At 48.0% G+C, this 14,147-nt stretch overlaps 2 protein-coding genes across 6 annotated transcripts in view; one reads left to right on the forward strand and one right to left on the reverse strand.

Moving 5' to 3' along the window:
* The window catches only part of TPX2 (TPX2 microtubule nucleation factor), a 48,698-nt gene extending 42,732 nt beyond the window's left edge, over positions 1 to 5,966 (reverse strand). For both annotated transcript variants that reach the window (XM_045295288.1, XM_045295287.1), the window contains exons 1-2: positions 5,883 to 5,966; positions 1,587 to 1,676 (exon numbers count right to left, since the gene is read on the reverse strand). The gene's annotated coding sequence lies outside the window, so the exon portion shown is untranslated. The remainder of the gene's footprint in view (positions 1 to 1,586; positions 1,677 to 5,882) is intronic.
* A 4,788-nt stretch (positions 5,967 to 10,754) lies between these two features.
* BCL2L1 (BCL2 like 1) overlaps positions 10,755 to 14,147 on the forward strand; it is a 47,441-nt gene continuing 44,048 nt past the window's right edge. Inside the window, exons 1-2 of one of the 4 annotated variants that reach the window (XM_045295301.1) lie at positions 10,755 to 10,839; positions 12,385 to 13,092. In XM_045295301.1, the coding sequence (XP_045151236.1) occupies positions 12,529 to 13,092 (564 nt within the window). In that variant the 5' untranslated portion in view covers positions 10,755 to 10,839; positions 12,385 to 12,528. Of the gene's footprint in view, positions 10,840 to 10,875; positions 10,953 to 11,333; positions 12,077 to 12,384; positions 13,093 to 14,147 lie in introns of those variants that run through there. The other 3 variants (XM_045295302.1, XM_004697906.2, XM_004697905.2) reach the window with 3 other exon arrangements.

Consider the following 14,147-nt stretch of genomic DNA (forward strand, 5'->3'; position numbering starts at 1 on the left):
CTGCTAACCCCGAGGTCAGCAGTTTGAAACCACCAGCCACTCCAGGAGACAAACAGGAGGCTTTCTACTCCCATAAAGAGTGTCAGTCTCGGAAACCCGCAAGCGCAGTTGTGTCCTGCCCTACAGGGTCACTACGAGTCAGCCACGACTTAATGCTCCAGCCTTCTCAGGGCCTGCTGTACAAATGAGTACACCCAGATACTTTAAGGACACAGAAAATGCTAGAGCGCAATTATTAAGTGGAAAAAGAAAAACCAAAACAAAAGTGTTTCGCACAGTCATGTTCTGTGAAATAGGGCATTTTGTGGTTTGAAATTTGGTCCTGCTTGTTCTGAAGCATGCGTCACAACCTAGCAGTGATCTGCAAGTTCTGTGAGCGACTGGGTGCCCCTCAACTCATGGTCATCGCCAGTTTTCCCACCTTCCTCTTGCATTTTTGTTAGCCTTCGATGGGGCTGAGTCTTTAACAGTTTGGAGAAGTTTTCCTTTGTTTCTGGAGATTAAGACTGGCAAGTGCAACATGCCAAAATCCTGAGCAAGAATACTCACTGGTTTTCCATCTTCTTGCTGTGCAATAGCCTTTGTTTCGCTTTCAGATCATTACATCTCTTTTGCCTTCTGCTGTTCTCACTAGCATTAATCCCACTGTGTTTGGAAGCCATGACGCACTTCAAGGTTAATATTTTTGAAAGAAACAGAGAGGCAGTGCAGCAACACTTAACAGATACAGGAGATTGGATGCTACTGCCTACGAGTTCAAGTACATGCTGTAACATAGTAAACTTTTTAGACAGAAATATGGTACATACATAAACCAGTCACATAACATCTATTATGACCATCTACCATTATACCTGGTAGCACCATTGGTTTGCACAGGAGACACGAGATAACACACATTTTGTGCTTGCATATGGAAAGCTATTGCTTTTTCTACACCCCATCAAAGGATCAGGATTTCTGAACTCATAACTTTATGCGCCCACAGATATAGGGGGGTGGGGAGGATTTCAAAAATTTCATGGGAAATTTGATTTAAAGACAATGGAATTTTCCATGAACTTTTTGAAGCCCCTGTATATACAGTCAGACATTTCCCCAACAGACATGATGTGGAGTATGAGTGGATATGATTTTTCCAAATATAGGCCCAGAAAAAAAATGAAAAAGAAGTTTATCAAGACACTAGCCATGGTTTATCTGAGAGGTGAGGTAGTAGATGATTTTTATTTTCTCCTTCTTGCTTTTTTATCATAAATAAATCTTCTTCCGAAACACGTGTTACTTTATAAAAGTACAAGAAATGTTGAGAGAGAAAGTCAACAGCCATGGCTACAAAAAGGAAGAAAATACTCCCAAGATGAAGGTGGTGATGACTGCACAATCCTTCTTAAATGACTGAACTACTGAACTGTATGATGTGTTCATGATGACTCAATCAAACTAACTGTAAGAGTAAAGAAACATTGAAGTTACTTTGGCGTGTATGAGGCTAAGGCAGTAATACTCCCCCTGTTCCTCTGTAATGCAATACATCTGTGGAAACAGCCCTCCCTGCAGAAAAACTGGTCTGCCCGTCTACCCACCTACGGGCTTGATTCAAAGCTGCGAGGTACTCTCCACCAGTCGAATGAAGTCTTCAAGTCTGGTAGAGACAGTACTTCTTATCACGAACTCTGAAAAAGCGGAGAGGGGATGAGACAGGTTCAATTTCTCTCATCAGAAGAAGGTTTAACAGAGAACAGAAGGGAGCTATAAAAGACAATGTACACCCACCCACCCTCAAAACCAAAGTGTGCTCCTGGGAGCTAAGGTCTTAACAGCAAGGCTTCCCCAGCAGGCCAAACTTCTAAACAAATGGCTGGCATCAATGGAAACGTCTCCTTACATTTGAGAGTCTACATGTGCCATCTCTTAAGTGTTTTTGATACATATGACATACTCTTGCTTTAAAGGAATCTTTTCCAAACCTGCAACTTAGGAACACTGATCAAAGGAAAGGTAGTGCGCACTCCTACCCTGCTCAAACATCAGGCTAATAGCTCAAAACAAAACCCAACTCATTGCCATTAAGTTCATGCCAACTCATAGCCACTCTATAGGACAAGGTAGAGCTGTCCCTGTGAGATTTTGAGACTGTGACTCTTCATGGGAGTAGAAAGCCCCATTGTTCTCCAGAAGAGCAGCTGGTGGTTTTGAACTGCTGATCTTGTGGTTAGCAGCCCAACTAGTAACCACGAGGTCACCAGGGCTCCTCAGGACCCATAGGAGGCACATTGAAAACATAAACATACGTTTTCTTCTTTTACAGAAAAGTAGAAAGGCCATTCTTTTTTAATGTCCTAAATAATCCCCAGATACGGTTATACTTTTGCCACTAACAGTAATTCCCTCTTAGAAAGTTTCTCTGTGCAAACCAACCAACCCACCCTCTGATCCATTGGTCATTCTTTTTCCACACTGTCCCTTCGGCTACTAAGCACTGGTTGGAAATACACCCCTAGTGTCTAGTCACAGCGTCGGTGGACTGTTGATTCTCCTTGTTGTCAACTTTGTTTTTGGCTTCTCCCCCACAGCAGACATAAAAACAGAAGTTTGGCCACGAATATTAAAACTCCTCACTCCTCCTTTCTCTCCCAGAAATTAAAAAAGAATTAGGGAAGAGGTCCAGGAAAGTTAAAAGAAAAAATGCAAGCATTCAAGAAAACACCTGAATACATCTGCACTCTGTATTCCCACAGTCCTAGTGCCAATCTGGGCACACGGGCCACCCTCAGAGGTCAAGTCATTGGTTGAATGAGCTGGAAGACACAGTAACCTTGACCCTAAGAGGGACAGCTTAAGACCAAACTGACACACCAAACGGTACTTACTCCAAACCAACAAGAGATACACCGCGTCTGGATGGAGAGTGGGTGTGATACAACAAGGCCAGACACAAGAATACCCTTATTAGGGTGGCATATACTCCAATTTACACACTGGATTAGTGAGAGGCCTTCCGAGGAAACTGCTGTCATAACATGATAAGGTAGAGCTGAACCAAACAAAGCACAAAACAGTGATGGAGTCCAACTAACAGGACCTATTTGGGGAATTCCTTAGTACTGAACTGCAAGAAGAGTCTAAGGAAGAAAATTAAATGCGATATCAAGAAAACAGAGGGCACGGTGACAATAGATGAGACCCAGAGAAAAATGAGAAATTGCAGAACAGAGTTCAAATTCTTAAGATGTTCAGACTTATTGGGCCTGTTGAGACTAAAGGACTCCCTGGGACTATGGCCCTGAGACAGAGTTGAACCAAAACCATCCTGAGGTCACTTTTTAGCAAAATAGACAGCTGGTAAAATAAAGTCCCTCTATGGGAGATTGCTACGGAGGCTGAAGCGGTAGGCTCAAGCATAGGGATGGTTGTCGAGGATGGCACTGCACCAAGGGTGTCATTCTGCTGTAGGCCGGTCATTTGCTGGGCGTCAGAACAGATTCACTGGGGCATCCAACAACAGCCCACAAGTCATGCTCCATGAAAAGCCAGTCCACGGGGACCAACAAATCAACACTTGCTCCAGAGCAGTGGTTCTCACCCTTCCTTAGGCCGCGACACTTTCATACAGTTCCTCGTGGTGGTGACTCCAACCATAACATTATTTTCGTTGCTACTTCATCACTGTCATTTTGCTACTGTTATGAATCGGGTGACCCCTGTGAAACGGTCGTTTGACCCCCAAAGGGGTCGAGGCCCACAGGTTGAGAACCGCTGCTCTAGAGAAAACAAGGGAACAGGAAAATGAGAACACAAAGCAGGCAACATAACCAGAACACAACTAATGAGGAGGGTGACCCATTGTGACAAATGTCCCTGAGCAATTTGTATGGAAATTGTCCAATGGGGACCTACTTTGCCATGCAAACTGTCACCAAAAACACAATTTCTAGAAAAGAAGGCAGGGCAAACCAGTTCTACAGTATCATATAGGCTGGACTCCACTTTTCCTTTCCCTCCAATCTGTAAATGCCATTTACAGACAGAAACAGACCTTGTCTCTAGAACTCAATACAAAGGAATGGAGGTACATAGGGCTGGGATTTGAAAAGAAAAATAATCAGCATGGGGCCAATTTCATAATGCAGACTTTGCCGAGACCAGGAACACTGGGTTTAACAGGAAGTTTCAGATTATATGGAAAAGAAGGCCTACAGAAATTAATAGAAAAGTGCATTTCTAAAGGCTGTCTTTCAATGGAGATGATTGTCCAGGCAAGACAGTGGAATAATACTCTTGGTGAGGCTCCAATGTCATTTGTGGATCATGTTTATGGTGAATCCAAGTTGGGAGGAAATGAAATCATCTCTTTCTTAAAAGGATGATTGATTCTTGTCGCTACTACATGAAAGAAGTGTTCATGTCTATTTATCATGTTCATTTCAATGAAAGCTTAAAAGAAGCCTTGTTGATGAGTTGTATAAAATGTTTTCTGAGAGCGTAAGTCATAAGGTAAGATGTATCTCGTAATTCTTTCCCTTGAAAAAAACACTGATATTTCAAACTTTGAAAATGAACAATTTCCTCCATTTTCATTGACATTTTACTGTCTTCTGATCTATAAGTAAATGCATATTATATTCTTTTGCATAAAAAAACTGCCAGCTATCCAATTTGGAGTACTCATGGAGACACTAGTGAACCGAGTGGACTTGCCCCAGAAGGGTCTCATCTTTAGGGGAGCAGATTCCCACAATGGGTTGAGGCTGCTCACCTTCCGTTAGCAGCCAGCGCTCTGGCCACCCAGCCCCCAAGGCCCCTGTAAATGCCATAGGACAGCAAAACTAGACAGGCATTGATGCCTAATGCACAGACACAAGAAAGGTAGGGCTGGGCTGGGCAAATGTCGCTAGGATAAAAAGCATTTAAAGCTCTAGGTAAAAAAACAGCTCCAAGTGGTACTGAACCCTCCCTCACAACATCCCATTTCTCTCTCTTTTATTTTATTTTTTTTCTTTTTTAACATTTTATTAGGGGCTCATACAACTGTTATCCCAATCCATACACACATCAATTGTGTAAAGCGCATTTGTACATCGTTTCTCAAAACATTTTCTCTCCATTTAAACCCCCGACATTAGGTCCTCATTTTTCCCCTCCCTCCCCGCTCCCCCCTCCCGCATGAGCCCTTGATAGTTTATAAATGGGTATTTTGTCATATCTCTCTTTTATATCTGACAAAACAGCCGTGAAATGTAGTCGTTCGTTCGTGACGTCTGGTTTTCTCCACTACAGGCCACACTTCTTGCGGCTGGGGCTACTATTTCTCCATTTAAATGGATTCATCCATTTCTCCAAACCTACCTGCATTGATTCCCAACCTCAGGTTCCCCTTTGAAACGGAGCTAAGAATGTCTCCTACTCCCAGGTCCCCACCCCTCCCGACTTGGCGCGATAATCACAGGAGAAAATGCCGGCAGAGAACTTAGTCCAGTCAATATTTAAGTTAGTTTACCTACAAGAATCACCTTTGCCACCGCAGTTATTAGCCTTCCCCAATTCTCTTCCTCCCTCACCGCCCCCCCACCCACCCATTTAAACCGCCAGCCCCTCCACCCACCACCCCCTTTACCTCCAGAGACACCCTTTGCCCTCGGTCCGGACAGAGCGAGGTCTAATACTGTGCTTCCCTTCGCGGGGGAACCCAGTCAAGAAGAAGAGGGAGGCCCGGAGCTCCCGGCAGCTCCGCTTGGGCGGCGTCCCCACAAAGCACCCGCCGCGGTAGAGCCGGCCTAGAGGCGCCAACACCCAGGGACGAGGAGTCGCCCTCCGGCTGCTCGAGAACCCGGGGAAGGAGCCGCGCCCCAGCCGCCGTCCCTTCCCGTCCCGCCGCTCACCTCGCCGGCCTCCGATCTGACAACCAAGCGGCCGCAAGGACCCGCCACGGGCCTCACTCAATACCGTTGAATATTTGAACCGAGGCGTTCTAGTCGAATGCGCCAATCAGAGGGCCGGAAACACACACTCACTACGTCCTGATTGGCCCGGGAGATCACGACGACACCGGAAGTCAGGGTGCGGGACTAGCAAACGCACCGGTCCTGGAGGCTTCTGGGAAATGTAATTTCTGACACTAGTGTGAGCCAATGAAAAACTACAAATCCCAGAATCCTCTGCTCCAAGCGTTGGAGAAAATGGTACTAATTGAAGAGATGGAAGCCGATTAAGCTAATAGAATGGCGCGTATCCTAGACCTCTCTAAAACTTCCAGGAAGGAAATATTTATTTCTATTATTCTCCTTGTGGCTGTGCGTTAGACCTTGAAGAAACACAAGAATTCGCTTAGTTTTATTGTGGAATGCATTGCTTGTAATATAAAGAAACCTGTGTCCCTTCCAATCGTAACAACTATCCTGTGCCCGTCCAGTTTATTGAACGTGTCAGGTGTGGTAGACGCTTTAAAGTCTGACATTCAACCGTGTTGTGGAAGAGAAAACAGATTTAGAGAAGTCTAAAATCACATAAGTGGAGATGAGATTTGTCATAACTCAGAATCCACTAGATGACAACTGATTGACTGGGGTCCTTACTTGACATCAGCAATTCATTAGAAGACAATATGAGTTGGAATCCACTTGGGGGCAGTGGGTTTGGTTTGAGTGAGTTATAAGATTGTCCTGTTTTTAAAGTATTATTCAATGAAACATAAGGATGCAATCTAGAAAAATGCAGACAGGGTTTGGGTTCCTAGTGCAGTGCCTAACCACTTGGAAGGAGTACAGAGACCATATTCTCTCATGTATTCCATCAATCTTTACAATATATCTATGTCTCCATGTCCTTTCTTAGTTAAAAACAAAAAAACCTAGAGTCTCATCTTTAGTGTCCTTCACAGACAGATACACATTTACAGTCAACCTCCTTTGTCACCACTCCTGTCTCAACCATCACCTTCTTTACCTAGGACATATCATGGGCTTTTGCTTCTGATGATGGACAAAGGTTGACTCTCTTTCTGGGACAGCCCAGGAGATCCCACACCTCTGGGCAGGGGTAATCTTTACTCTGCTGGACTCCCAAAGCACACTGAAAACCACTTGTTGGGTAGTTGATTCCAGCTCCTGGTGACCCTAGATAGCTCAGACTAGAACTACCCTCCATAAGGTTTTCAGTGGTGGATCACCATTAAAGTTGATCACCACGCCTTTCTTGCAAGATGGCTTTGAGAGGATGCAAGCCTCCAACCCTTCCCTGAGCAGCTGAGTTTGTTAACCATTTACACCACCCAAAATGACACTTGCAACACAGAAAATATTATGACTCCGCGGGTGGTTTAAGCCTGAGAAGGCCATGTCCTGCCCCAACAGAAAAGCCTCCTATGGAACAGAGTGGAAAGTTCAGAAATTATCCCCCAACATTCTAGAACGTAGTCTATGATCACAGAATATTTCAAAGGAAAGAGGAGAAGATGATGGGATTCTATACATTGTATTGACAACTAATTGAGTAGTTATTTGGGGGAAGGAGATCAGAATTCTTACTCAAACCTTATACCAACACAAATTTAGGATGATGAGAAGGTAAATGTAAACTATGTAGCCAGGTAAAGCTTTAAAAGCATGTAGAATTATTTTTATAAAATTGAACTGGAGAAGGCCTTCCTAAGTATAACCAAGAAACCCCAAGGAAAAGTTGGATAAAACACATAGAAATTAAATGGTTTTCTCGTGGTAATAAACAAAACAAAAAAGCAGAAGAAATATTTACAAATCAGGTGTATAAGGAGAAAAAGAATAAAAATCCCTGTAAGTTGAGGAAGGGAAAATTCAGCAGAAAGACCAACAGAAAAGGAGGCGGATGATGTATATAAACAAAGAAGTCACTAAAGCATATCCCAAAAAAAGTTCTTCAAGAAGAAAAGGAGCTCAATTTCACTCCTCACCAAAGAACTGAAAAACAAACGTGCCTCTCACTTTTTACCCGACCAATTTTCAAGGATCCAAATGTTCGGTCACAGACTGTGTAGATCAGGCTGAGAGGAAATGGGCATTCTCGTCCCTTACTATGGGACAGGAAACGTACCGCTGCTACATAAACCAGTATGCCAACCTCCACGACAGACACCCACATGCATGCATTTACCCAGCAATTCACTTCCAGCGATGTACCTTGCAGATAAACTCCTACATATGCAGAATAATGAATGGACAAATTATTGCCTTACCATCTGTAACAAGGAAAACTTAGCATCTACCGAAATGTTCCCAAGTAGGAGGCAGAGCCAGTAAATTATGGTGGTCTTTCTAAAGTTGTGCATTAACTTAAAAACTTGAGGCAGCTTCAAATTGTAGAGCTGGGGCTGGGCGGGGAGGTGAGGAGGAAGCAAGTGTATAAGTATTTATAACGAGGTGTTGTAGGCGCCCTGGTGGTGTAGTAGTTACACATTGGGCTGCTAACTGCAAGTTCAGCAGTTCAAAACCACCATATTCCACGTGTGAGAAAGATGAGGCTTTCTGCCCTGGTAGATTTACAGCCTGGGAAGCCCTCAGAGCAGTTTTACCCTGTCCTAAAAGGTCATTCTGAGCCTTAGTCAATTCATGGCAGTGAGGTTTTTAAACTTTTTTTTTTTTTAAGTTAAACCTGGAGAGAAATATTTAAACCTACATGCTGTGACTCTTGCAACCTTCGCTGAAAGGCTACCTGCGAAAGGGTGATGATCTCTGTACGGGGAACTGGGCCTTGAAAAGCAGGAATGAGAACAGGGGTTTTGTTTTCACTTCTTTCATATACTTTTCATATTCAATGTCCTTATACACCTGTACTAAATCAATGAAATGAACACAAAACATCCGTCTGCGCTGAGAATCAATTCCAACTCACCTTTAATCACATTACACTACTTCTCATTCAGCTTGAGGCACACGCCAAGATCTTTCTACCTCAGGACATTTGCAATGCCGCCCTTCTACCTAGGTGGCTGTTCCCAGAGCTCACTCTCTAAGCTGACATTCTCTTATCCTTCAAGTCTTAAGTTCAATGTCATCTCTTCAAAGAGGTGATCCGCTCCCTGGATCCCTCATACAAGTAATCATGAATAAATGTCTCTCCCCTGACTATTCTAAAGCAATAAATCACAATATTCTGATTGTTTTCTTCCTAGTACTCGTTACTAATTAGTTATTTACTTTCTTTCTCCACCTCTCTAGATTGTCTGCAGGAAAACACAGTATTTGTGGGCTACATTTTAAACAGCACATATTATGGTATGTACACTGTTGTCTGCACTTTGCAAATACCAACTCTCTTAATCCTCACAAGAACCCATTTCACAGGTGAAGAAACTGAGGCACAGAGCAATTGAGTAAATTGTCCAATGGACCGAGTTGTCGTCCCAAAGAGAATGTTCTCAAGTCACACCTGTTGACAGTAAGGCACATGAGGTGCACAGCACTCCTATAGGACAGAGTCAAACTGTCCCCATGGGGTTTTTAATAAGGTGACCAGACGTCCCGATTTTGACAATTTTTCCTGCGTCCTACGGCATTTTTAAAAAGTCCCGATTTTTGGAAAGAATGCTCGACAAGCTAGGGTATACGGTTTTCGGCTGCCATGAGGCTATTTCACCAGGATATGAGTTTTATCAATGGTGTCCCGCTTTTGTCCCGCTTTACCAATGTTAAAATCTGGTCACCTTAGTTTTTAAGGGTGTAAATCTCTCATTGTAGGCATTTTTTAAGGGTTTTATTTTAATAGGTCTGGAGACATTTTTGTTTTCATTTCGGTGAACGTTTACAGAACAAACTTGTTTTCAACAATTTGTTAATTTTGTTACACCACATTGGTTGCAATCCCCGCAATGTAACAGCATTCTTCCTACTTCCCCCCTAGGCTCCATTTTTATTTTTTTCCTTCCCTGCCTTCTAAACTGTTTTCTAGCAAAAACTGCCCTTTTGGTCTCCTACAGTTGGTTGTACTAAGCAGTACATTTCTCCCCGATGTTATCATTCACTTTATAGGCCTGTGTATTGTTTGGCTGACGGCTGATCCCACGTATGGGTTCCATTCCAGCCTTGAAGGGGATCTAAAGGCCATAAGTCTCAGGGTTCCATCAGTAGTCGTTAGACCAGTAGGTCTGGTTTTGTTTATTATTTTTTATTTTGTTCTGAGTTTTCTTCTCCCTCTGCCCAGGCGTTTCTATTGTGATTCTGATCAGAGCAGTCAGTAGGAATAGCCAGACATCATCTACTTCTCCTGGTCTCAAGGTAGTGGCAGCTGTGACTAAAGTAATTATTTCTTGGAGTCTTTGATTTGTCTTCTCTCTTCTTTGCTCCAGGTGGAAAGTGGGCAATGGTTGGATCTTAAACGGCTGCTTGCAAGCTCGCTATTCATTAAAGTAAGATGTAGCGTTTTCTTCTTGGGGACTCCATCATAAGGCTGTAAATTTTTTGTGGAAGCCGACTGCCATATATTTTTCTCCCGAAGAACAGCAAGATAGCTGGTGAGCTGGAATCCTCGACCTTCCGGTGCTTAGTTGTTGCAGAACCCAGGCTTCTACTCGCAGCCACCATGAGATGCTTTCTCCATACAAATTACTGGCTTGATGAAAGAGACGAATGAATGAACTAAACCTTAGCTGTCAATTATTTATGTCTCCAAATCCCCCCAGAGATTCCGCAAGGGGGCGCTCTCCCCCAGGCCTTGACGCTAGCTACTTACGGCGCGCGCTCCCTTTGCGTCTCGGGCTCGCGCGCGCTGCCGCAGAACCGGAAGTGACTGAGCTTGCAAGTTCCCCGGTCTCTTCAGGGGAAACTGAGGCCGGCTTGTTCGGAAGAGACGACGAGAGCAGTCAGCCAGGTAGGCCGGCCCTGGTCCGCGGCGCGGAAGTCGGCCGCGAAGAGCTCCCGCGTCTGCCAACTACGGGGCCCAAGGAGGGGGATGTGGCCCCCCACGGCTCGCGGGGCTCGCAGGTGAGCGCGCCGCCTCCCCTGTGCGTGACAGGCGCTGCGCCCAATGGGAGCTCTCGCCGTCCCGCTTCCGTGCCTGTTGGGCTCGTTGATTGGCTACACTTGAGCGGGCCGCCGGGGGCAAGACCCCTCCTCCCCGAAAGGTCTGAGTGGGGGGGAGCCCCGGAGGAAAGGAGGTTGCCTAGCAACGGGGCGGTGGCCCGGCGGGTACCCGGCCTAGCGTGCCCGCGAAGGCGCGAGGCCGCAGCCGACACTCACTCCCGGCTTTGGAGGTCCAGCCCCGGGCCCCTGAGCCCGTCCGGGGGCGTCAGGAAGCCGCCTTGGGCCCGTCCCTGGGATAACGTGCTCTCGGCGTGTGGGGGGCCTCGAACGGCCTTCGACCCCACTTCCTGACCCGAGGCGAGGCCGGGCGCCTCACCCTCACCCGGTCTTTGTGCCGGGCGCCGGCGGCCATTGTGTCCGGGTGGGGGATGGAGGACCGGGCGCTCCCCCATTGCCACTGCCACGTCCACTGGGGAATTCAGAGAAAACCGGCGGCGTTTGTGGGGGGAGCCTGGCCGTCAGCCTTCCGGAAAGGGCCGGGGATGGCCTTTCGGAAGCCACATCGCCCATCCGAGGCCGCTTCCTCAGCCTTCCTCCTCCCCCCGAAACCTTGAGCCCCATTCAGAAGTCCCTGCAGGGTTTCGGAAGCCTCGCCCTGAGCTGGTCCTTTAAAAAACAGAAAGAAAGAAAAGGCCGGCCGCGGCGGCCGGGAGTTCTCCCGGCTCCCTGTAGGAGGCGGAGAGCCAGCGCCAAGGGGCGTGCAAGCGCGAGGGGGCTGGGCTCCCGGCTGGTAGGAGGCCGCCACTGCCCGAGCGGCCGCCCTCGATCCCGGCGATGGAGGAGGAAGCCAGCGAGGGGGCCGGCTCCTGAGCGGCGCGGTTCCGGTGTCGCCCGCGGGGCTCCCAGCCAGCCGGGTCGCATGAGCCCTCCGGCCGGGGCTGTTTTTATTGCCAGCCGTCGCGAGGCCGGCTGAGTTACCGGCATCCCGGCCGCCGCCGCCGCCGCCTCTGGCGACCTATGATACAAAAGATCTACCGGGGGCTGCACCTGCCCGCCGCCGGCAGCCGCCGGAGACGGATTTGAATGTAGGTGGTGGTGTAGGGGGACTGCCCGCCCGCCCGCCCGGGGTGACTTTCCGAGGAAGGGCTTTTCGGAGAAAAGGGCGGGGGTGGGAGGGCTGGAATGAAGAGAGGCCAGTGTGATGTTGCAGAGCCCGTGGGGGCGGGAGGGGGAGGAGGAGGCTTTCGATTTGACTTTTGTGGAAGTCTCGGCGAAGCGAGAGCCAGACCTTACATAAGAGCCGCCGCACTGTCCGCTCCGGTACCTGGCGGGGAAATGGGATGATGCTGGAGGGTAGATGGCAGACGGACTCATTTTGTTTTCCTTTCCCCAGAAGCTCGGTCGCTCCCTTCGGAACCTTATCTTGCCTTTGGATCTCAGCAGAGAACCACTAAGCGGAAAGCAGCCGCAGTGAGAGAGAGCAGGTGTTTTGGACAATGGACAGGTGGAGCTCATCCCTATTATAAAAAAAAAAAAAATGTCTCAGAACAACCGGGAGCTGGTGGTGGACTTTCTGTCCTACAAGCTCTCCCAGAAAGGATACAATTGGAGTCAGTTCAGTGATGTGGAGGAGAACAGGACTGGGGCCTCTGAAGGGCCTGAAGCAGAGCTGGAGACCCCCAGTGCCCTCAATGGCAACCCCTCCTGGCGCCGGGCAGACAGCCCTGCGGTGAATGGAGCCACTGGCCACAGCAGCAGCCTGGATGCCCGGGAGGTGATCCCCATGACCTCCGTGAAACAAGCTCTGCGGGAGGCCGGCGATGAGTTTGAACTGCGCTACCGGCGGGCATTCAGTGACCTGACGTCCCAGCTCCACATCACCCCAGGGACAGCGTATCAGAGCTTTGAGCAGGTAGTGAATGAACTCTTCCGGGATGGGGTGAACTGGGGTCGCATCGTGGCCTTTTTCTCCTTCGGTGGGGCACTGTGCGTGGAAAGCGTAGACAAGGAGATGCAGGTATTGGTGAGTCGGATCGCAACTTGGATGGCTACTTATCTGAATGACCACCTAGAGCCTTGGATCCAGGAGAACGGCGGCTGGGTAAGGACCACGCCCCTTGTAGGTCCCCATTGCTTTTCTGCTGTTTTTCCCTTGGGGGTGGGGGTTGTGATCCTTGGAGAGTTGACTCCTGAGAGGTGACGGCCCCGAGTCACCACAAGGGGTTAACTGTGAGGCAATCCAGTTGACCCAGTTCTTGAAGGACCTGGCATCTTTCATTCTGGTCACCTTCTTGACCCTACTCTTGCAGACTGGTGCTCCAGTTTCTTTGCAAAGGAAAACACAGCCTCTGTGTTCATTCAGCTCAAAGCCCCAGAGTGTGAGAAGTTAGTCCAGTGTTTCCTCACCCCGACACCATGCTCCACCACCCAAAGGGGTGATGAGTGAGCAGGAGAGTGTGAGCGTCTGTGACCCTCAAACACCACCCCCACCCCCCACACATATACCTACATATATACATCTTTTCTCCCCGGCCAGAAGTTCCCACCTGCGTCTGGAATGACTGAGGAGAGGCTGATATTCAGGTCGTGGAGGCTGGACCAGCCTGCGGCGTTTGCCCCTAAGTGTGCAGCTTTCTGCATGGTTGGCCTGTTTGCAGAGCCCTTGCTGTGTCACACATTAAGCCCGGGACTTTGCACTTGACTGCCTGGGGTCGGTTGGGGAGCTCCAGCTGTTCTGCCTGTTGCTTTCTGGCCAGAGTTCTGGGGCCCCTTCACTGAGCTCAGCTGGCAAAGCAAGAACCCAGTCTGGGGGTTTCTGGGGGGCATTGAGATTTGGTGACAAGCTCTGGAATCAAACTGACACGGAGGTGAGGCCCAGCCGTCATTTAAGTAGCTGTGAGGCCTTGGACAGGCCATGGGACCTTCTTGAGCCTCAGTTTGTCTCCCTGAAGAAAGGACAACAAGCCTGCTTTGCCTTGCAGCGTGTTGTAAACCTTGGGAGGAAGGGAATGCAGTGCCTTAAGGCCAGCCAGTTGAGTCAAGTGGTTCTTATGGGTCCCAGGCACATTCAGGGCCCAGAGTGAGCCCTTAGCCCTGCCCCAGGGATCCCCCCTGGCGATCAGGATGAGGTGCTGGTGAGAGCGTCTATATTTCAAG

Source organism: Echinops telfairi, unplaced genomic scaffold, assembly GCF_000313985.2.
Source record: "Echinops telfairi isolate 266 unplaced genomic scaffold, ASM31398v2 ScPeMD7_5592;HRSCAF=6446, whole genome shotgun sequence".
In the NCBI taxonomy this organism is placed as follows: Eukaryota; Metazoa; Chordata; class Mammalia; order Afrosoricida; family Tenrecidae; genus Echinops; species Echinops telfairi.